We start from the raw sequence: 22,157 nt of genomic DNA, 5'->3' as shown, positions 1-22,157 counted from the left end.
TCAGAATGAGGGTACCCTTTCGGCAGGGCCCTGACCACGGGGTCCCAGGCCAGCTTAGGGCTCCTATGACACCCTGTGATGAAGACAAGGAACTCAGTGGGCACTGCACTGGCTGGGGAAGAGGAGGGGGATCCCAGCCCTGGGGTGCACACCCATCACCCCAAACCACCCCAGACCCCTTCCAGCACCCAGCCACCCCAACCTCCCCCTGGGGCTGAATCCTCCAGCACCACCTTTTGGGTGGCCACACCGCTGAGAGCAGCCCAACGCCGAGGAGCTGGCATCAGGGGAAAGCGGGGAACGTGCTGGTGGCCGAGGTGGGGTGGGGGGCTGCTGGAGACCCCTCCCCACCATCCCCAACCGACCGTGTTCTGGCTCTGAGGAGCGCTTGGCTCCACCTTCCACTCTTCCCTCCCCCGGTGCTAAGCAGCAAAGCCAGCTAGAGGCATCCAGCCGGGGTATTAGTAAAAACCAAGTCTCCCTCTAGGAATGGCACTTGCCTGAGAGCCTCCCTGCACCACACGCCCCGACACTGCTGGGGCCGAGAGTGAGAAGAGGGGAACTATTGGGATACAAATCACAACCATTGCAGGACCTGCCTGGTACACTGGCCAGTAACGTAAGTTTTCCTACCTGAGCTCGTTCACACGCTCTCGTGCTTTTTTCCTCCCTATTTCTCTTACTTTTTTTGATTTCCCCAGCAAGGGTCCGTATCACCCTCTGAAACTGGAGGGATAGCAGAGCTTGCTCTGTGTTGTCTCTTTTTCAGCTAAGCCAGAGGCATGCTTTTCTATCTCTTCTTTTTTTCTAATTTCTTTTTTTTTTTTTTTTTTTTTTTTTTTTTTTTTTTAATTTCTGGATGGGGATGATAGAAAGGCCTTTATTTTTCAAGCATTTCTTTCTCCAAGGGGGGAACCGCTGCAGGGCGGCAGGGACTTTTAGAGGTGACTGCAGACAGGAGAGAGGAGGAGTGTGTGGGGCAGGCAAATGAAAGCCTTGGCTTGTCTCAAAGTTAAACTTGGTGTGTGTTTGTATCTGTATATATATATGTGTGTGAGTGTGAATATGTGTATGTGTATGCGTACATACGCAGACAGGAGGGATGCAATGTAGATGCATTTCAAGTATTCGGCTTATGAGCTGCAAGAAGAGGGTGATGGATGGGGTGTCCCCACAGAGGCACTTTCCCACAGTGGGGATCAGGGTCTCCGAGTGCAGATTTGGGGTGCAGGCTGGTTCCCTGTCCGGCAGTGCTGCCCGCTCAGCTTCCCTGGCAGCCGGGAGATGAGTCCCTTCTGGTTTATCGGTACGGTGTCAGCAGTCCCCCTTCCTTGCCTTTCCCTGGGTGCCGTGCTGGCATTTTACCACATCTTCAAAAGAAAAGGGCACTTCCCCACACAAGTTTTGTGGCCATCACGCAGATCCCGCTCCCCATGGGAAGCTGCGCCTGGGCAGGAAAGTCCACGTCTCTCTCCTTTCGGGTCCCCAATCCCCCTTACCCCTCTAGCCACAGGCCCCTCTGTACATATCATCTCCAGACAATTGCAGATATAGGGAGTGATATCCCAATTAATCAGGGGCCTCAACCCATCCCCACCCCCCTCGATCATGGGTTTTGCGGTGTGCACGGCAATTGCTTTCCTTGTGCTTTTATCGAGTGTGACCTTTCTCATGGTCAGATCTTTGGAGAGCTTGGAGTCCCTTTCAGATTTGGTGGTTGCTTCTCCTTTTCTCTTTTTCCCCCCATTCCTTTCTTTCCTTTGTTTTTGTCTTCCTCCCTTCCTTCTCCAGTGAGAAGAAGGACACCAAGAAGGAAGAGAGAAAGGGCTCACAAGCAACGATGGCCGATGACCAAGACCTTTCAGAAGTGGAGATGAGCCCAGTGGGCTCTGAAGACCACCACTGCCTCTCACCAGGACCCTCCATGGCATCGGACAACTCCCCACACCTTGGCGGCTCCGGGAACGGGGAGATGGGGAAGGTCAAGAAGGAACAGCAAGACTCAGAGGCAGACGACGACAAGTTCCCGGTGTGCATCCGCGAGGCGGTCAGCCAGGTGCTGAGCGGCTATGACTGGACCCTGGTACCCATGCCCGTCCGGGTCAATGGAAGTAACAAGAGCAAACCCCACGTCAAGCGGCCCATGAACGCCTTCATGGTCTGGGCACAGGCTGCCCGGAGGAAACTGGCTGACCAGTACCCGCACCTTCACAACGCGGAGCTCAGTAAGACCTTGGGGAAGCTCTGGAGGTAAGAGCACGCGGGAGGAGGGGGAGCGCGAGGGCTCGGGTCTGGAGGTGTCCTGGAGAGGAATGTGTGGTCACGCAGAAAGATGAAGACCTAGCGGGATGGACCTTGAGGGGGACTTTGTTCCCTGTGGGGAGCCCCCTCGCAGAAGGGGTGACTGGGGCAAGAATGCTGGCTGGATGTAGTGAAGGCAGAGCTCACCTCCGTCCTGGGCAGCAGTTAGTGTTTCTCACCAGCTTCCCTGTCGTTCCTGACCAAGACGCTCTCATCCTTGTCCTCTCCTGCCTGATTGCCAGGGGACATCTTGTTTTCTTGGCTCACCCTCTCTGTTGGGCCAAGTTGTGCACTAGCAGGAACTGGCCAGAGCCCCATCCACCTTAATTCACTTAACTCACTTTGTGGTTGCCTCAAGCCTGTTTGAACTCGGGTCCCAGAGCCAACACGGGTTACTTTCTGTGCGGTGCTGCAGAGCAAGCGGGAAAACAAGTTACAGCCGAGGAGGAAGATCAGAGGAAGGGAGCCAGGTGGCTGGAGGCCCACACCGTCCTTCCCAGGACAGGGCTGGTTTTGGCAGGCCATGCAGGTGCAGTGAGATGGACAAGGAGAGACCCTGCTAGAAAGGGGGACTGAGGCTTAGCAGAAGGGAAGAGACCTGCAACAGTCCCCACCTTAGCAGGCTCTCTTGCAACATGCTGGCTCAAATCGTCCCCATCGCCCTTTGTACACAGAGAGACACCCTCCCTTCTCGCCGGCACACATACGCCTGCCCTTCTGGCACCAGCAGTTTTTTGTGCCTGTTTTCATTTCAGCTTTGTGCAGATCCCTGGGTCCTTTATGTGCACTCCCGACCTCGCTCCTCTTTCCTCCAGCAGACCGAGAGGCTGCTCTGATCAATCGCAGCTGGCCCGTGGGTGTGCATGGAGCTGCCCTGCCCAAGCCAAGCTTGTGAGGCTGGCCATGCCGCTTCTTTCCCATCTGATGGTCCCTGCTGATAACCCCATCAACCTGTTACAAACGCTTTCTGCCACAAGTCCCCGGCACTGTTTCCCCCTGCAATGGCACTAGCCAGCGCAAACTAAGACTCATGCAAACAGGCCCTCTCATTCCCTCTCCTGCCCTGATGATATTCCGTGAAGGCAGCCCTCAACCATGAGTGGGCCAAGAGACATTTTTCCAAGCAGAAGCAAAACACACCCTGTCCACCAGATGATGCCAAGGTCTCTTCCTGGCTTCAAAGCTCCTTGCTCACAAGGAATTCCCTTAGGCATCAACTTCTCCCTCTGCTACATCAGCCTGTTTACCCCAACCCGTCAGTGTCTAGTGTAACCCCAGCAAAGGGGTTTCTTTGGGAAGTCGAACACAGGGCGTGATTGCAGATGTCTCATCTGATGCTCTTTCCCGCTTTGTTCCCCGCTGCCTTGCCCTCCCTTTATCACGGCACTTGCTCCCACCTGAGGCTCTGCTGCCAGCCTCTGTACTGTGAAGCTGTGCTAGAAGTGGGTTGCGTGTGTGTGGGGAACCCACCTTTTTTGTTCCCAAAATGTATTACTCCTTTATTGCAAAATATGGCCAGATTTTAAAGCAACAGCCTTCCTCCAGACACAGCATTTTCCTTGAAAATACAGCAGAGCAGTGAAAGTCTCCATAGGTATTGCGTTCAGAGCGCAGGGAGATGCAACCCTCAGCCCATGGCCATGTTCATGCACCCAAATGCCACCCTGCTCCCAGGGCACCAATCCCACTGCTGGCCGCATGGGACTCAGAGCAGGGGGACGCTGCCACTGGACGATGGTCAGGGTCTCTGAGTGTTTCTTAGGGCACCGTGTAGCCAGGGTGCAGGGGTCAGGCAGAGACACTTGTGGGATCAGGCCTGGGGTTGTTGAGTGCTGCTGGGTTTGCTTTGTTTGAACATGTCTCCTCTCCGAGTATCCCCAGTGCAGGCTGCAGCTCTCCGTGTTGTGTCAGCCCCTACAGGGACTCTGCAGCAGAGCAAGCTGGGTTACAGATGAAGTCAGTGTCTGGCCTGGGTAGGACCAAGTGCATGTGCCTTTCTGTGAGGCTGGGGGGCAATATCAGGGGAGCTGGCCCAGAGGTTACTGGGATAGTAGACCTAAGCCTCACCTTGCAGCCACAGTATGGTTGGGTCTTCCTCCATGGAGGTTTCCGCTGCCCTCATCTACGCTGTCCCCAAGGTATAGCTCCTACATGCTGGTATGACTGCAATAAGTTGGGTTGAGCTTTGGATGGCTTAGTCTCAAACATCTGATGAGGGTCCCTGCAAAGGGCCCCTGCTGTTCACGTATCCTCACCCTTACAAGGTGGTCACCCAAAGCCCACAGCCTACATTGCTAGTCACCTTGAAAAATGTGGGCAACTTATGTTTCCACATGGGCTGCTCTAAGCTTATGCAGGTAAAGGGTGCACAGGCAGACACAAGTGCTGGAGAGCATGGAGACTGCCTTGCAGACCACCATTAAACCAAGCATGCCCCCAGCGATTGGTGCTGGGTGGGGACAGCAGATGCTTGGACATCTCAGAAGGCAGCAAGTGAGCGATAACCCCAGTGCCATCCCACACGCCCTTCTGCAAAACAGGTTGCGATGGACCAAGCGTTTTTTAAGCCCGGAGTTTACTCTGGCTCTGCCACCGCCATGTCCACCATGGGGCCCAGCCCTCACTGGGAAGGGCTGCAGGACATGCCCTGATGGTCACAGCACCCGCCTGGCCCCAAGTGTGGTGCCGGGGGCTTGCGGCCCCATCCACCTCTCCCAGTCCGTACCCACTTGAAGCGTGTGAGGGGTGCACTTGATGAACTGAATGTACTAAAAAAGAAGGGTGGGTTCCTGTGCTCACTGGTCATGAAACCTCGCCTTGGCTGCTTTCCTTCCCCAGGGTGGGACAAGGAGCAGCTCTCAAATGGAGGCTGGCTGCTGAAAATGTCGGCATGACTCTCGGCCAAAATGCCAGCCAGCACCACCTCCGGGGCCGAAAACAAGTGAGGCATGCCAAGAAGGGGAGGAAGGCTTGGTAGGGAAGAGCGAGGGGACCCAGTGGAAAGATATTTGCATGGGGGTGGCAGCACCCAGGGAACAGGGTCATGCCCACAAAAGCTGGGGCCGTGGATGTGTAAGCGAGCCCACCCCACTGCTTTCTGCTCCCAGCCAGCCCAAGCCCAGCACCACCGCACTGACTCATCGGCAGCTGGGTCCTGGCACAGGGTCAGGTCTCTGGCCGGTGAGCTGGTGGCTCGGCACGCAGCACGGTGCAATGCTGGGAGGCTGCAAAAAGCGGGTGGAAAGATTTTAGCCCTTCTTTGTCCTCCCAGAGCGGGGTGCTGGACGCTTGCCCCTCTCCCCTCAGCTCAGGGGTGAGCATTTGGTGACAGGGTGGGTGGCGAGGGCTTGGTTAAACCCCACGAAGGGCTTTGCTCCGTGATCCATAACTTCTCTGCTCGTGCAAGATTCCTTTGCATTATGGACTGGGGCGTGTGGGGGGCAGGAGGGGGAGGGCAGGAAGCAAGTGAAATCCAAATCCCCCCAAATCTCCTGGCCTTTGCCTGCTCGCACCAGTTTCACTTTGTTAAAGCCGATTTGAGCTCTGATCCCAGCGGGAGGGAGGAGGGAGCAGGGAGCCTTGGAAAGGAGAAGGCAAAGACGTGGGCAGTGGACTTGCCACTGTCCTGCTGGTGGCACTGCCCATGGGCTGCTCTCAAGGGGAGAGGAGGTGAGGCACCAGGGCATAGCTCAGAGGGCAGGGGTCTGACTTCTGCATAGCCTTCAGCATCTCTGCTTCATGCCATCCATGGGACACCTCTGGGCGGTTAGGCTTCAGTATTCATAGCAGGCTCTGCTCTGAGCTCAACCTGCGGTGTGCTCTGTAGATCAAAGCTGCCTGTGCAGCCTACAGCCCTCTCGCTCCACAAGATGCCCATGTAGAAAGTGACTTTTCATTCCCAACCACATTAGCTTTGGCACCATCTGGGCTAGGAACACCGGGATACTGGAGTCTGGTTGCCTTGTAGTGAAGTGTTGCAAGCCTGCAGGGTTTGCCTCTGTTCTCCACCTCCTGTGGAGAAGGGGCATTCTGCAAGGATGAAGCTTTTATCAAGGCAAGTTTGCCTCTCAGTCCATGATGCCTATGAGGGTTGGCCAGGTTGTCCCTTCAGACACCTTGGAGGGCCATCTGGAGCAGCACAGGCTGAGGGATTAGAGCCCTCTGGGACGTGTGAGTGTGGTGTGCGGTGGTGGGAGGGAGACAGGAAAGCTGGTGTTGGATTCATGGTGGCTCAGTTGCTTTAATCTCCAGGATTAAGGCAGTGGAGGAATGTGGTGTGCAGCCACAACCTGCTCAGGCTGCCTGGAGTGAACCCTGGTCAGCACCGTAAGGGGCTCCAGCCTACGCCACACACCTTCTGGCTGCCGGCTGGGGGGGACGCACAAGGGGCAGGGAGAAAGGGGGTGCTTAGAAACCTACCCATTTCTTGCTGGCAACCTCTTGGATCACTTACCAGATTAATCTGTGTGCTCCTTGAGCTCCTCCTCTTCCTCTTCAGTTTTTCAGGCCTATCTTTTTCAGTGCCTACAGTTTAACAGAACTGGTCACATTTTAGTGCTACGGGCTCCAGGGGTACCAAGGTGCTGGCACAGCCCCATCCCCGGATAATTCTTTTGTTGGCGGGGAAAAAAGGCATGAACAGCTCATAAATGGAATATTTTTTGCTGTTTGGGAGCCCTGCCATTTCTAATGGCGGCTGGAGCTGCAAGTCACGGGAAGACTGGTGCCTTCTGAGAGCAGCGGTTTCTGGTTGGAAGCAGGATGACCTTGAGTCACAAGAATATTTGAGGGGGAAAATCATAAAATAACCGAGATGAGGCTGACCTCATCTTCTAGTGCTCTGAGCCATCCTGCCTGCACATTTCATCACTTCCTTGGAGAGACTATCTTAACTAGAGCAGCCCGTGATGTGGCAAGAATACAGAGAAGGAGTTTATATTTCTGCAGTGCCTTTCATCCAGAGACCAAAGCTCATCTATTTCTACAAGGCTAGCAACGTAGAAGCTAAATTTTTTACAACTGCTCAGTTAGGTTCAAGAAGGTCTGGTCCTTTGTGCTTCAGCCTTTTGCATTACCCATGTCTAAAGTGAGCAGGAGCTCCAGGAACAGCTGAATACATTTTCCCCATCTTAAAAATGGTCTTTAATGCCCTTCTAGGATATTGCAAGATGCTTACAGGCCCAGCAAGCTCCATGCAGCAACATGGTATTGTGGAGCCAGCACCAGTCATTGCCATTTGTGCTCAGTGCCCTTAATTTGCTCAAACTCTTTCAATGCAGCTTGCCCAGCCTTATTTTACACAGCTATGAAAGGCTGAGCTTTGCTGTTAGGGCTGAAACTAAAAGGTAAGAGAGGGTAATGAACTTATTGAGGCCCAACACATCACACAGGTGGGGAAGGGGGACCCAGCACTGGCAACAACCGGTGTCAGGGCTTAATGAGGAAGAGGAAAACATTGCTGTCTCCACTGAAACACGTTCAAGCTCTCCCTGTTCTGGAAATACCCTCAATGGGGCAGTACCCTGACACCTGTATTTACACACCACATCCCATGATGCTGTGTATAGGTGGTTTTTTTTCTGATGTACCTGTCTCTCTCCTTCCCCTCTTCTCTTCTCTACCACCTTGGCCTCTGCAGGCTGCTGAACGAAAGTGACAAGCGGCCCTTTATCGAAGAGGCAGAGCGACTGAGAATGCAGCACAAGAAGGACCATCCTGATTACAAGTACCAGCCACGCCGGCGAAAAAACGGCAAGGCCACACAGGGCGAGGGCGAAGGCCAGGTGGAGGGGGAGGCCGGTGGGGCTGCTGCCATCCAGGCCCACTACAAGAACGCCCACCTGGATCACAGGCATCCCGGCGAAGGGTCACCCATGTCCGATGGGCACCCAGAACACTCCTCAGGTGAGTCCCATGTCTCTGTGAATCTACTGACAGGTTACAGCCAACTCAGAGGCTCAAAAAAGACAAGTCATCACAGTGAAAGCCTTAGTGATGTGGCTCACACCTTGCTTGAGACCCAACAAACTGTGCTGGGGTCAGCAGTACAGCGATGTGCCCATTCATGGGCACTCGCATCCCTCTGATCAGGCAAGGTATTGCTGCACCCTCCCTCTGTTTCCACAAGACAATATAAAAAAGTCTAGGTTTGGGTGGCTACTTCTCCCCCCTAGCAATGAAGTCTCCAGCCAGCCAGTTGCTTGCACACTGGGAGAAGCAGATCTAGGCTGTGTGTAAAGCCCAGGCATAAAGTGGTAACTCACCTCTTCTCTCTCTTTCCTCCTCAAATTGTCTTTCACGTTGCAGGTCAGAGCCATGGTCCCCCCACACCTCCCACCACCCCTAAGACTGAGCTGCAGGCAGGCAAAGCTGACTCCAAACGAGAAGGGCGTTCCCTGGGGGAAGGGGGAAAGCCACACATTGACTTCGGCAATGTGGACATCGGGGAGATCAGCCACGAAGTGATGTCCAACATGGAGACCTTTGATGTCAATGAATTCGACCAATACCTGCCACCCAACGGACACGCCGGCCACCCGGGCCATGTTGGGGGCTACGCGGCCGCTGGCTATGGCCTTGGGAGCGCCCTGGCTGCAGCCAGCGGACACTCTGCCTGGATCTCCAAGCAGCATGGAGTCTCCTTGTCCACTGCCACCTCATCGGTGGTGGACTCCAAGGCCCAGGTGAAAACGGAGGGGTCTGCCCCTGGAGGTCATTACACCGACCAGCCCTCCACCTCCCAGATCGCTTACACATCCCTGAGCCTGCCCCACTATGGGTCGGCCTTCCCCTCCATCTCCAGGCCCCAGTTTGACTACCCGGACCACCAGCCCTCAGGGCCATACTACAGCCATTCCAGCCAAGCCTCTGGCCTCTACTCTGCCTTCTCCTACATGGGACCTTCCCAACGTCCCCTTTACACCGCCATCTCTGACCCTGCACCCTCCGTGCCACAGTCTCACAGCCCCACACATTGGGAACAGCCTGTGTATACAACGCTCTCCAGACCCTAGGGAATGGGGAACGGTGACCGAAGCAGTGACGGAAAGGCTCCGAAGAATCAGCACAGGCAGAAGAGCCTCCAAACTCCGAGGTCACTCAGTGCCATCCGGCCACCAGAACTCACTGAGTATATGGAAGTGCCTTTCTTGACCCTGGCTATTGCTGGCTCACCCGCCTAGGGAAGGTTTTTCGTCCTTTCGCCCTTTACCAATTTCACGCAGGCCACGTGACTGGCTTGCGACACCTTATTGGCCTTCTAGATGAGGAGGATTCTAGACATGGAGTGACTGGTCCACGGTGGGTTTTGTTGTGTGCACCCCGGACTGTATGATGAGAGCGACTGTCCTTTCCTTCCCCTCCCCAAACTGCTCCAGGGAGTCAGCACGTCTTTCCAACAGGCCACAAAGGCCGACACTTTGTCACCTGCAGTGGGTGAAGGGTGGCTGCTCGGCCTTGGTGAACATGTTACGGGAGGAGCCGTAGGGAGGACGGCATGGCCGGCTCCCTTGCGATTGGCGTCGTGCAGCAGTCCTGCCTAAGATTCACACATGCACGAATCTTGAACTCCGTTGGAAGACCAACCTACGCTTGCTTCCCTGCTGATTTCCACAGCTATATCCTAGCTTTTGTCCCTCCATCCTGCCTCTGCTTAATCCCACACCCTTTCCTGCATGAAGATTTTTAAAGCTTGTCTGAACAACGTGCAGGACTCAGGAACCGCGTTGTCGGGCTTAGTGTTACTCACATCACAGCCTGTGTGTGCGTGCGTGTTCACGTATGGAGGTGCAGGAGAAGTGGGGAAGGACCAGTGAACGACTAAGGTGCTGTGGGTGAATCCTCCTTTCTTACAATTACTCTATATATTTCATTTATGTCTGGCATTTCTGGCATCTCAGTCCTTCCTAATCTCTTCAGTATCCCAAACAACTTCTGAGCAAACTTGGTCCTCGCTCTTCCACATCTGACTGCACCTGCCTGAACTGAAGAGGCACCAAGAAAGATATTGTGCGCTTGCCAACACCCCGAGTTGATTCCAATACTCTCTTTGAACCTCCGCTCCAAACTCAGGCTGATGGGGTGTACATCCCCACTCATTTCTTCATTATGTCTTCCAGTCAGTCAACAACCCCCTCCTACCTGTGCTGAAGACAGAAAGATGCCCCTGTGGCTCTAAGCAAGGTACATATGCACCCAGACTTGGATGAGGGTAAAGAAAATAAGCCTATTTAAATGCTAAATAATTAGTTTTCTCCTTCGGGTTTCAAACTGGAAACAACCAGCCCTCGCAGTTAGATTCACTTCCTTTTTTCAGCCCAACACCTGAGGACAGTCTGCTTACTTCTTCTTTGTCACCTCCAGGTGGTTTGTCATGCCAGGGAGTGAACTGGCACTGAAGTTGCTGCAGGAAAAGATGATTCCTGGCACTTGATCACAGGGACATATTGTGGGACCTTTCAATGGATATTCCAGTCTAGAAATATAAAATACTTTGACCAAACGTGGACTGTGATCGGTGCCGCTGTTACCCTCCGCTGATATGACTGTCAGATGCCCTTCCTGCCTGCCTTAGCTATGGATGACTTCTCCTTGTTGTGTCTGAAAAGATCACGTAGAATGTTTGCTCCCTGTACACATGTAACCTCTTCCAGCCCTGTCCCCTTATTTATGCAAGTAGCACCTTCCTCCCCCACCTCCCTTTCCCCAGTCTTTATGCTGTCCTAGCGCCATTAACTCTGCATTAAACATACGGAACAATAAACTTAAAAGTTTCATTTTCATGTGCCCAGGGCTTTTTGACTTATTTCCTGAAAGTCTCAATTTTTTCCCTCAGTAAGTGTATAATGGGTCGCACCACCACACGGATCTTGTGCATGGCCTTTCTCTGTCTTTCATGAAGAGGGCACAGGCAGAACTCTGGCTTACCAGCCCTCCTTCACAGGGATGAAACTCATCTTCTGTTCACACCCCAACTCCAGTCATTTCTTCAGTGAGAAATGTGGTAACATGGATTTCTGTTCTTCAGATTCAGCACATACAATTAAAAGCAGTGCTGTTTTGCACGTGTTTCACCCAATAATTTCTTTGTGTGATTGTTAATGCTCTCTCGAATAGAAGCATGGGGTTTCTCATCACCAGGTAGCAGATGATGTTCCTTCAAAAATAAAATTTCCCCACATACACAAACTTGTGTATTTTTGGAAGCAACCATTAGTTTCCCTGTGGAAACTCTCTCCCTCTCTTGCCTTCGACAAACAATAGCCTAAACACAAACACACACAGGGAGTATACTCAAGAATAGGTGTATGCACGTTCTTACTTGTTAAAGAGGACATCCCGAGTGTAGTCAGGACCTGGGAGACTATCTGAAGCTGTTTGGAAAGGAAATGTGCAGCAGACATCAGTCTGCTTAAAAACACCTCTCAAGGCCAACAGTAGTAAGGTAGGATCCCAATTAACACAGAGACTCCACAATTACAAATCTATTCCAAAGGTCTCAATGCAGACAACATGTGATCGATCCAGTGAACTGGTGTTCCCTAAACGCTCTATGCGTGGGTAGAATAAGCAGGATGTCTAGGAACTGTGGAACACGTTCAAAGCTTTTTAAAACTCACAGCACTATTTGGATGAAGTCCTGTATAGGGCCATAAGCATTAGCAGGAGAATGGCTTAATGGATCTAAAAGTAGTGATGCCAGCTGAAGAGCTCCATGCAAGACAGGACTGTGGACACTCACTGGAGAGGAGGAGAGATCTCTACCCCAAGCTACAGCCTTTGGGAAGAGTCCAGAAGGGAAGGACTGCACTGCTGAGCAGGTCAGGAGCACGTGTGGGGAAGGTGGTGAGCCATGGTGGAGTTAGGGATAGGAAAGCTAATCACAGGAGTGGGAGCAAGAAGGGACACCATGTGGACAAACAGAAGAGTGGGAAAAGCAAAGTTCTTAACCACACACGAGTACCCTTCTCTAGCTCTCCAAAAAGCAAACTAAGAAAGCGAATGGGCTCTGCCCCAACCATTCCCTAGTTGGAGGGTTGACTCATCTTATCTAGGAGGATCCTCACAACTAAGACAGGACTGAGAATGTTGCTGGTAACAGAGGGGTTAACCACTCCTCCTGCAGCCTAGCAGGAGCTGGCCCGACATCCTTCCCTATCCCTTTAATCGTATCTGATACAGATGCAAGGCTGGGGAGGGGAGGCGGGTAGGGAACAAAGAAGCCATTTAAAAAAAAAGAAAAAAAAGGACAAGAAAACGACCCCGCGCTCCATGGCGGACGCCAAAACGATTGCACAAAGGCACCATTTCAGGGCTGAAATTTCACCGCACCAACGTGATTAAAGGATTCCACGGAGGGTGGGGGGAGAAGGCTGAAGGCCACAGTACTAGAAATTAACCTTTTCTGGGTAAGAATGGCCTGGACCAGGAAGTATTTGTGTTCCTCACAGTCGACCCCCTTCCCACACCTGCAAGCATCTCTACATTCCCTTTGACCTGTCATTCTGCCCAGGGACCTATTTGGCTCTTACATTCTCACCTGCAAAACCAGTCCCTCCTGTGCACACCAGAAAAGAAATTTTGGACTGATGCTTTTACAGGGAGCAGTAAGAGAATGACCTATGCGGCTGGTTATATGAGCTGAGTTCCCAGGCAGGTGCATATAAACTCCCTTTGGGACATGGATGCTCTCGTGCAGCCACTGACCACACATACAGCGTGGAGAATGCATGGTGCATGGGCACGGGCTTTAACACAAACTAGTTGGAAATATTCTTCCTGAACCAGTGTAAAGAGAAAAAATAATGTAAAGCGGAAACTGTAGGTAAGGTGTGCCTTCCTCCTTCTTCTCTTTAAAAAAAGAGAACAAAAATTCCAAGAGCTCTTTTTAATAAGATAATTGAGAAAGACTCAGTGTGTTCTGCACATCAGAGGTGAGTGTGTAGGTACCTGAAGGGGACAAATGTTTGATCTTTCATCACCCTACAGCTTAAAAGAACTCCAGGATTTAACTACTGTCATGCCACCAAAAGAACCAGCAGTGTATGTACAACTGAGATGGCTGGAGAGCACCCACACCCCCAGGACCACCAGTTCCACCACGTGTCAGAGAATGGCCGTACAAGGAGGACGCATGGCAACAACCTACAACCGCCGAGCTGGTGGGACCACGAGTGGCAACTGCACTTCCAGCTGGGGCAGCACCGCTGAAAGGGGATCCCCACTTCTGATAAGCAGCAGGAGCAGAGAAACAATAGGTGATTTGATGAGAGCTGCTCTACGATACTCCTGAGAAGCCTCAGAGCCAGCCCCAGCCAGAGAGGAAATTGGGGGTTTCCACAGCAACCTGCTGAGGGCACAAAGGTCCAACTGTCTGGGGGGAAGCAAGGGAGGTGTCTCAGCACTCCCGTTTTAAAAAGGAACACGGGTGGAGGGCTGGAGTCTGAAGCCAAAGTACCTGCAGGAGCACTTTTGTACAGCAGGAGTTAATTTGCTATCAGTCCTATAACCAGGGAGGAGCAGTGCTGGAGGAGGAAGTAGTTACTTTAGGCTTTAGCAAAGCGAAAAGGTAGGGCCTTCACAGGTGAAAAAATAAGTTGCAAAATAAGCACAGTACTTGGCTCCCTAACCTTACTAATACAACCCATGACACAGAAAGAATAATGACCAAGCTGGTACAGAGGAGTAAGAAAGTCTTCTCTTGGGCATGTAGGACTGAGATGAAAGAGAAGGTGAGAGGAAAAAAAACAAATAAACACATTTAACTTAAAATGGTGAGGTTTATAATCTATTTACACAGATATAAACAAAAATAGAAACATCTCTGGAGAAGGAAAGAACCAAACCAATGGCTGAAGGCTGATCAGTCTGTGATAATTAACTCATCCACACCCCAGTCTTCATAGCTCCCATCTGGTAGGTAACGACGGATGATTATGGGGATCTTGCGTGCTCTGAAGGGAGGACAGAGAGGTGAACAGAAATGCCAGAGCCTTCACTCCACCACTTCAGCAGAATTGAGGTGCTTAGTGGCTTCAGTAAGCTCATCACGTTTAACTGATAGATCTGTGTGGTGTTATACAGTAGAGGGAAGCCCCAACAACCTTCTCTTTCATAGGTGCAAAGCACTGAGCACCCTTAGACTTGAAACAACCGAAAACCCACAGGTCAGCCTTATGTTGCCACTGCAGAATCGAGCCGTGATCTCAGCCCACTATGAGACACCACCAAGCATCTAACACAGATACATGGGGAGAAAAAAAAATAAAAAATCAAGTGACTTCAGAAACAAATCCACTTTCTATTTGTGGAAGATTTTTCTCCACAAGATGCTACAAAAGTAGCAGAATTCTGAGAACCTTCACAACAAACCAATATTTACAGAGTATTTTGCACCTTGAAAGCATCAGCTGCATTTTAAGAAGAATGCATGAAATAGGGACTATTCAGGGACCAGAACCTGGTACGGCTGGGGCGCAGCACAGCATCTGCTAACACTGCTTCCAATGAGAAAGCAAGAAAATGCTGAACACAATTTAACTTAATGGAAGTAGATTTAAGTCATCAGAATGTAAGCAGACAGCCTGGCATCTACCCAGGGCATCAGGTTTCCACTGTATCAGACTTGGAAAGCAATACAACTTTAATGATCACATGCAGGGCCGTTGTTTTTCCAGTACCAAAGTAGCTCCCTCGTGCCAAGAATTATAACTGAGTTTTGGCACAGAACAGGATGCCACTGTACTTTGTCACACCCTGACTTACTTTCTAGAGCTCATGCTCAGTGACCAGAAGCAACTCGGTCTGAGCTTGGAGATACGACAACAACATGACCCAGGGAGCTCTTGACAATGATAAAGTGAGTTGTAATAGATACAAAGTCTACAAGAGCAACCGAGGGAGCAGAGGGACAACTCCATTCAGGAAATGGGACTTAATCAGTAATGGAGTCCAATTTCTCCACTTGGAGAAATACCTGCCTGCGATCCAGGTCACCAACCATGCTGGCAAACCGTGGGCCAGCAGGGAGCTCAGCTGTGGGAAGGTGGGACTGTAAGTGGTCATCTGAAAGCTGCCTCTGCTACAGTTGAAAGGATTTATTTATCTTTCTGTAAGCAGGGAATGTACTGCCCTGCAAACACAATAAGCCACGCGTGGGATAAGAACATTCTTAACAGGGTCTCCACACCACCAGCCTGACCCTTATTTTATGTTTTGCCCACACTCCACTTGAACACAGGTCTGTTCAGACAGCTGCTTCAAATCAGTTCCATTCAGGGAATTAAATCAGTTCCAGAAAGATGAAGACCTTGGGTTCTCATCATAAAGAACACTTGGATCCTGAAGTAAAAGAAGTCAGAGCACCTCTAATCATCAGTACTTTGCACAAGCAACTAGGATGGATGAGAGCAGCTGTGGAGAAGTTCAGAGATGAAAAAGGGGAAGGTAATTGTAGTGCTCACTGTTAACAGGTGAAGACGAGGTTCTCTTGGAATAAGTTGCCAAGTGCTGGGACAAGGAGAAGACTGCTGGCTATATGGGAATCAATATACTCACCGCCAAAATCTGAGACTTACTTGAGTTCTTTCATGGCAATCAGCAAGGGGTCTGTCTCTCCTTCCAGCTCCACCATCACAGGGGCGCACATCCTGGGACAGAACATCAACAACCACTTGAGCAAAGGCACAGAGAGGGAAGAGGGACACCTGAGCACATGCCTATGTCTATCACCTGGACAGTGGTCAGCAAAGAGGGAAGGTGGGACACCACCTTGGCAAGTCTGATTTGCTCTCTCATGCGCTTCGGGAAGGAAATTCCCCCACATGATTATGGACTGAGCTTTTACTTGAATGCTTTTTTTGCCCCAACCCTCAGCCTCTGCTGAGCAGCTGGTGCTCAAGGGCTGGTCAGATCCACACCTTTCTAGTCACCCTCTGCTGTACTTAAATGTGAGGATAAGAGTGGTTCTAAAATTAACCCGCTGAAGAGGGTGGAAACACTGTACAATGAGCACACCTCCTACATCTCCAGCACACCTCTCACATTCCCGTTTGCTCACACTTTCAAGGCTTTGTTTAGGGGGAAGCGAGGGGCTGGATTTACCACACACTCTGCCTGTGGGAAGAGAAATCAAAGTATTTTGCAGGCAGCAGAGCAAACATGGGTGACAACATACACGCATCAGACAGCAGCAGCAAAGACAGTTCACGTTATGCGTGGATAAGGCCACTGGGGGCTGCTGCTGGCCAAGGCTCAGCACTGAAGGCAGAACATGTAGGTGGAGCAGAACCAGGCGCCAGAGTTCTGGATTAAAGGCCCAGCATGGACCCATCTCGTTTCCCCCATTATTTTTGGCCTTCCACCAGTTGAAAGAACATGCACAAAACAGTTTCACAGAGCAAAGACTCTGCAAAGAAGAGCTGGGAAAAGTGATGATTAAGGAAAGATCTGTTCACCACCTATGAGCTTCTAACAATGTAGAGGAAAAGCATGATTTTCAAGGTGGATATAACAAAGACGAAACTCAGAGACAGGCTTTCAGACAAACCTTGCCATGGCCTAACAATCTCACTCATAAGATAGTTTTTCAAAAAGTGAAAAACTTTTTGGTATGTGTTATTAAAACAAGGCTAGACAAGTAGATGAGGTTGAGAGCAGTCAGCCTTAACGGCACGCAAAAAAGGACTTAAATGTTATTACTTATTACAAATGAGGCCTTACTATCCCAAATACTTTTTAAAAACTTAACACCAACTGCACTTAGAACAGATTTCAGGTTGTTTACTCCATTCCCAATACCTACAGTATCAACTGAAGATGTTTTGGAGCATCCTTCCCTTCAACATTGGCTTTTGCAAGCCAGTTCTGAGCTCTCCAGACCACATGGTCTACCTTATGAAATTCAGAAACCAGGATCAGCTTGTCACCTTCCCTACTCATTTTGTCTGTGACTTGGAAAGTTCATTGCAGCTGCTGAATGCCCTCCTCTCTAGGCACAAGTACCAGTCTCAGCCAAGGAGAAATACACAGACTTCACATGCAACTAAAAGCTCCCCAGTCCTGCGCTTCAGTGTTGACCAAGATGGTGACCCGCAAGCTTGGCAGTCACATAAGGGATCATGTGCAATTCAGGAGTTTTTAAGGGAGAAGGAAATAAGCTTTCACTGGGAAGGGAGAAGGAGTGGCAAGACTTGGGATACGGAGTGCAATACTCACGCGATCTGGAGGGCGCGAGTGCCCAGGACTCTGGCTCGCTCGTACTTGGTCATGTAGGGGGTGGTGATCCGCTTCTGGTTCGCCTGCTGCCGCTCTCCCGAGGGGAGGATTTCCACGTTCTCCTGTCCCTCCTGGGGAAACCAACCAGCCCAGCGCTGCAGCTCAGCCGAGCCCACCGCCCAGGCCCCCCGAGGCCTCCCCAGCCCCGGCGGTGGCCGAGCCAGGCCGTGACTCAGGCCCGCGGTACCGGCAGAGCCCGCCCGGGCCGGCTGGCGCGGCGGCGCGCGGAGCACGCACCTCCTCCGCGTTCTCCAGGTCCTCCAGCCCCTCATCCTCCTCCACATCGTCGAAATCGTCCCCGTCAAAGCTGCGGGAGGGACACGCACGTTGAGCAAGCGGGTCCCGCCGCCTCCACCACAGGCTCCCCCCGCCACGTCCCGACGCGGAGCGCGATGCAGCGGCGGCGACGGCGCCGCCTCGCCTGAGCTCCCTTCCCACCCCCGGCCGACCCCGCTCTCACTTGTCCTCGTTGTCAGACATGTTGCCTCCGCGCCGCCTTCCTGCCCGGCGGAAGTAAGAGCCACTTCCGGGTGGTCGCCGTGACGCCAGCGGAAGAGCCCGTGCGGCGTCGTTGCCGTGGCGACGGGCCGCCTCACTCCCCGCCACCTCCGTTGCCTCCCGCGACGCCGCCTATGGAGGCGTCAGCGCCCGCGGCGGCCGGGCCTGGCGGCAACTCAGCAGCCATGGCAGGGGGAGCCCGGTACAGCCCGGGGACTCGGGAGCTGCTGAGAGGTAACGGCGGAGTGGACCCGGGGGTCGGGCCCGGCTCCTCGGCCTCCCCGTAGCCCCCGCACTGCCGGAGAGCCGGGATCCGTCCCGTCCTGCCCCTCCCGTGAAGCGAAGCGTTCAGCCGCGGCTCCCCGCGCAGGGCCCGGCGCTGGTGCCCGCGCCCCGGCTTGAGTCTTGTGAAGCTGCATCTTCCCCTTTAACCTGGGGTGTGGGGAGGGATCAGCCCCGGGCGGGTTCCCCAGCCCGCCCCGCTGCAGGAGGGGAGGCGTGGGGAGCCCCCTCGGGCCGCCGGCTTCACCCACACGTCGTGTCTTTTGCAGCGATGATGGAGGAGTCGAAGCTGACGGGCTTCCAGAGGCGATACCTGATGGACTGTGTGAAACGTGAGTGACGGCGCTGCCGCTCTCCTGCCCGGCTGCTGGGCTGTGCTCAAGAGCTTTGCCGCTCACCGTGAGACGGGGGCATTGGCCCGCAGCCTGCTGGGGTGGGCCAGTGCTGTGAAACAGCAGCACAGCTGCTGCTGACACGCTGGGACATGTCGGGCGAGGTGTCCACAAGTGTCATCCCAAACAAGACATAATGGTGTGAGCTGAACGACAGTCTGTCTCATGTCAGCATGTACCAACAACCAGGGTGAGACACCTGTGGCATCCTTCACTTCATAGAATAATAGAATGGTTGGAGTTGAAAGGGACCTCTGGAGATCATCTAGTCCAACCCACCCTCTAAAGCAGGTTCACCTAGAGCAGATAACACATGAATGTGTCCAGGCAGGTCTTGAATGTCTCCAGAGAAGGAGACTCCACAACCTCTCTGGGCAGCCTGTTCCAGTGCTCTGGTACCCTCAAGGTAAATAACTTTCTCCTTATATTCAGATGGAACCTCCCATGTTTCAGTCTGTGCCTGTTGTCACTTGTGGTGCTACAGTGGATCAGTAGGCAGATCTTCTGCTCCTTCCTGTCTGACTTACCAATATTTTTTGTTTGTTCTCCAGGAGGAGACACCCTGCCTCTCCGGTGCCACCCCACATCCAGTGAAGAGCCAGCACCTCCAGCGCCTGCTTTCTCCCCAGCAGTTTATCAGCTGAGCAGGCTTTCCACTAAACCGCATCTCCGACCTGCCAAGGTCTGCCAGGCAGGAGATGCCTATGTCCGAGAGAAATTCAGGCCACAGGCAACCCGTAAGTCAACAAACATTGCCATTAAATAGATGATACCACCTGGTCCTTCTCTTCCCCTTATGTCCATCCGCTACCGCAGTCTCAGCAGTGGCAGGGGTATGTTAATTGCTCTTTGTCCTTAAGCTTTGTCTTCAAAAATGCTTTAAAAATGTATCACTGAGGGAACATCTACTATAAGTGCCCACTGACTTCTGCCTGCTGGCTAGGAGGGTGACAGTCCTTGAGTAGAAAGGGAGCACTGTGTATTTTTTTGGCTTATAAATGTGACTCAAACCTCCAATGCCAGTTTGGTTGGCTCTTCACCACAGGTACGCCTTTGCGGTACTTGCGCGGTTCAGTCCAGGGATGGGCTGTCGTTAACATAATGCTTCTTCTAGCATCACTAGCATGGAAGCTGTGTGGCCACGCTCCTCGCTGAGGAGATGGCCTGATAATATATTTTTTTTTCCCCTTGGCATTCACAGGAGACTTGGAAAAGGAGAAGCAGAAGCTCCAAAACATATTAGCAACTGGGAAGGATAAGGATGTGGTGAAGCAAAAGGTGAAGCAGACGCCGGTTCAGACGAAGGCAGAGGAGATACCTGAGCCCGACCGGTTTGAAGAACGTAGGTGTTTACGTACCCCGAAGGAAGGGGGGTGGGCAGCCTGGGAAGCCGGTGCCCTCCCAGGGCTGGGGTGGCAGCCTGTGCTGCCAGTAACATGAAACCCATAGCAGAAAGAGGCACCAAGCCCAGTTTCCAAGATAAAGGACTTGCTGCTGTGGTGCTGTGTGTGATCCAGCTGTCCTCACAGAGCTTATGCTGCAGAGGTTTGCTGGCAGATTGAAGCTCCCTGGGCTGCCCACACAAAATGAGCTCTGCTGGCAGGGGAACACCCTGGGGACGTGCAGGGTGATGCAGGCAGGAAGCCCAGGTACTGCGGGTCCTTTTCCCAGCCTGTGTTAACTCAACATAGACCAGGACGCTTGCCAGCCTGACCATGCTTTGGGCTCTGTTTTCTTTCGCTCCAAGATCAGAACAGTTAAACAGTAGCAAAGCTTAAACGTCAAGCAGAATTTTAAGAGGTGATGGACTTTGGTCTGCAGAGTATTCTGGGATGGCAAAACGCTGCCTGATGTCTCTCTGTTCTTGGATCTTCAATGTGCGTGTAAACTCCAGGCAGCTCTTCACTAACCAGGGCAGCACAAAGATAGGACAAGGCTTGAGTAACGTGTACAGAAGGGGAGCTTTGGTCCCTGCTGCAGGGAAGCCAGAGGGCTGTCTTCACGCATGCTTTGTTTCCAGTAAAACTTGTTACAAGCTGAGTGCTGTCCTTGACACATCTGAAATACTCGTGTACTTTGTGCTGTGGCAAGATTTGGTCCAGGATCTTGCAGCCACTGGAGCTGCCTGTGGGTTTGTGCTGCAAAGCAGCAGCTAATATTCTGTGCCTGTGCTGGCCCTGGGAGCACAGACAGTTGTGGTCACTGGGTGCTGCATGTCAACAGCTTTAAGCAGGTTCTGTCTCCACCCACAGACCAGTTGAATTGCCCACAAGCAACAGAGAATTGTCTGTACAAATAAAACTAGAAAGTTACTGTTCCTGCAAGATAGGGAGCGGTAAAAAGATGAGCAGTGGGGACATTTTGCATTGTGTAAGGGACTACAGAGGTATTTGGTGACATGGGCAAGGTGAGTGTTAGAGCAGACATCACTCTTCCTCTGGCAGGACCCTTGTTCACACAGAGGAAATTGGGGGTTCAGATCTAGATAGAAATATGTTTTCTTGCCTTTTCGCTGAATTCTTTTTCCACAGTGTTTTCTCTCATCCATCAGTGTTGAATGAAGTTCAAGAGAGGAAGGAGTTCCTGGCAGAGATGGAAGCTCTGGGACAGGGCAAGAAGTATCGAAGTATTATCCTCACTGAAATCTCACAGGTACGTGAGGATCCTGGCAACATCGGCCATGCAGCGCACGGAGGGAATCCCTAGTGTCAGAAACCTTAAAGCAGTCTCCCTCCACTACATGAGCAGGAAAGGGGAAGAGAACTTCATGGCATGGGACAGACATGAATTTGGGGGATGTGGGATAGAGGTTTTCAGCCTTTTTTTCCGTGTCTGCACATAACTCAATCAGGGAAATAGAACCTTTGCTCTTGGGGTTGGCAAAAGAAAGGAAAAAAAAAAAGCTGCCAACATTTTCCCCACTCAGTCCTTCGCCTTTGTACTTTGCAGAAAATGCGTGAGATGGAGATCATTGACAAGACGAGAAGTGAGGAAATGAGAGAGATCATGACAAAAGACTTCCCTGGTGGGAACAAATCCGATCCCCACGACTAGGCCAAGGGAAAAACACAAGCACAATTTGTTTTCACCTCTTCTTTCCAGACTCTTGGCATCAGATTTTCAAGAGCTGGTGTGTGCCAGTGCCTGAAGAGGGGGCAGCACCACCTGTTGCCTAAAGCCAGAAGGCAGGAGCAGTTTGTGCGTAACTGGTAACAGAAGCAAGCTTTTGTAAAATCCTACCCACGCACTGGATCCCTTCTTGCTCAATGGTATTAAAGAGTTGAAAACACACAGCAGCAGCTACCAAAACACAACAAAGCAGAGCCTCCTTTTGCCAATGCAAGGCCTCAGAGTAAAGCAACCTACCAATAAAAATGTCACTCCTGTCCATCCACCCAGTGGTGGAGGTTT

The 22,157-nt window shown here is 52.0% G+C and overlaps 3 protein-coding genes across 4 annotated transcripts; 2 read left to right on the top strand and 1 right to left on the bottom strand.

The window, feature by feature from the left end:
• Positions 1-323: 323 nt before the first annotated feature.
• SOX10 (SRY-box transcription factor 10) lies at positions 324-9,314 on the top strand (the record flags this gene model as incomplete). The annotated part of the gene is made up of 4 exons (XM_082065815.1): positions 324-619; positions 1,792-2,250; positions 7,940-8,205; positions 8,608-9,314. The coding sequence occupies exons 2-4, from the start codon at positions 1,841-1,843 to the stop codon at positions 9,312-9,314; spliced, it is 1,383 nt and encodes a 460-aa protein (XP_081921941.1). The 5' UTR covers positions 324-619; positions 1,792-1,840.
• A 4,750-nt stretch (positions 9,315-14,064) lies between these two features.
• POLR2F (RNA polymerase II, I and III subunit F) lies at positions 14,065-18,112 on the bottom strand. The gene is made up of 5 exons (XM_082075967.1): positions 18,035-18,112; positions 17,812-17,881; positions 17,515-17,645; positions 15,876-15,947; positions 14,065-14,252 (listed from the first exon to the last, which is right to left on the bottom strand). The coding sequence occupies exons 1-5, from the start codon at positions 18,052-18,054 to the stop codon at positions 14,162-14,164; spliced, it is 384 nt and encodes a 127-aa protein (XP_081932093.1). The 5' UTR covers positions 18,055-18,112; the 3' UTR covers positions 14,065-14,161.
• Positions 18,097-22,037, top strand: LOC309452245 (UPF0193 protein EVG1). Of its 2 annotated transcripts, none has more exons than XM_082075966.1 (6): positions 18,097-18,306; positions 18,624-18,686; positions 19,298-19,483; positions 19,948-20,088; positions 21,298-21,398; positions 21,696-22,037. In XM_082075966.1, exons 1-6 carry the CDS (start codon positions 18,207-18,209, stop codon positions 21,798-21,800), a joined length of 696 nt encoding a protein of 231 aa, XP_081932092.1. In that variant the 5' UTR covers positions 18,097-18,206; the 3' UTR covers positions 21,801-22,037. The 2 variants fall into 2 exon arrangements, with proteins under 2 accessions (XP_081932092.1, XP_081932091.1); XM_082075965.1 differs by having other exon boundaries at positions 18,264-18,306; positions 18,624-19,152.
• Positions 22,038-22,157: the final 120 nt, after the last annotated feature.

This window comes from Streptopelia decaocto (genome assembly GCF_964273445.1).
Source record: "Streptopelia decaocto genome assembly, chromosome: 1".
In the NCBI taxonomy this organism is placed as follows: domain Eukaryota; kingdom Metazoa; phylum Chordata; class Aves; order Columbiformes; family Columbidae; genus Streptopelia; species Streptopelia decaocto.
The sequence above is the reverse complement of the archived record's forward strand: the minus strand, read 5'-3'. Positions and strand labels throughout refer to the sequence as shown.

What these genes read in the sequence shown, in the direction of transcription:
- POLR2F (XM_082075967.1), bottom strand. Translation starts at nt 18,054, where the DNA reads ATGTCTGACAACGAGGACAA. An exon ending in ACCTGGAGAACGCGGAGGAG is followed by an intron (nt 17,646 to 17,811) that starts GTGCGTGCTCCG and finishes TGGTTTCCCCAG; the next exon opens with GAGGGACAGGAGAACGTGGA. An exon ending in ATTGCCATGAAAGAACTCAA is followed by an intron (nt 14,253 to 15,875) that starts GTAAGTCTCAGA and finishes TCCTCCCTTCAG; the next exon opens with AGCACGCAAGATCCCCATAA.
- LOC309452245 (XM_082075965.1), top strand. Translation starts at nt 18,978, where the DNA reads ATGGTTGGAGTTGAAAGGGACCTCTGGAGATCATCTAGTCCAACCCAC. An exon ending in ATTCAGGCCACAGGCAACCC is followed by an intron (nt 19,484 to 19,947) that starts GTAAGTCAACAA and finishes TGGCATTCACAG; the next exon opens with GAGACTTGGAAAAGGAGAAG. An exon ending in GCCCGACCGGTTTGAAGAAC is followed by an intron (nt 20,089 to 21,297) that starts GTAGGTGTTTAC and finishes CTCATCCATCAG; the next exon opens with TGTTGAATGAAGTTCAAGAG.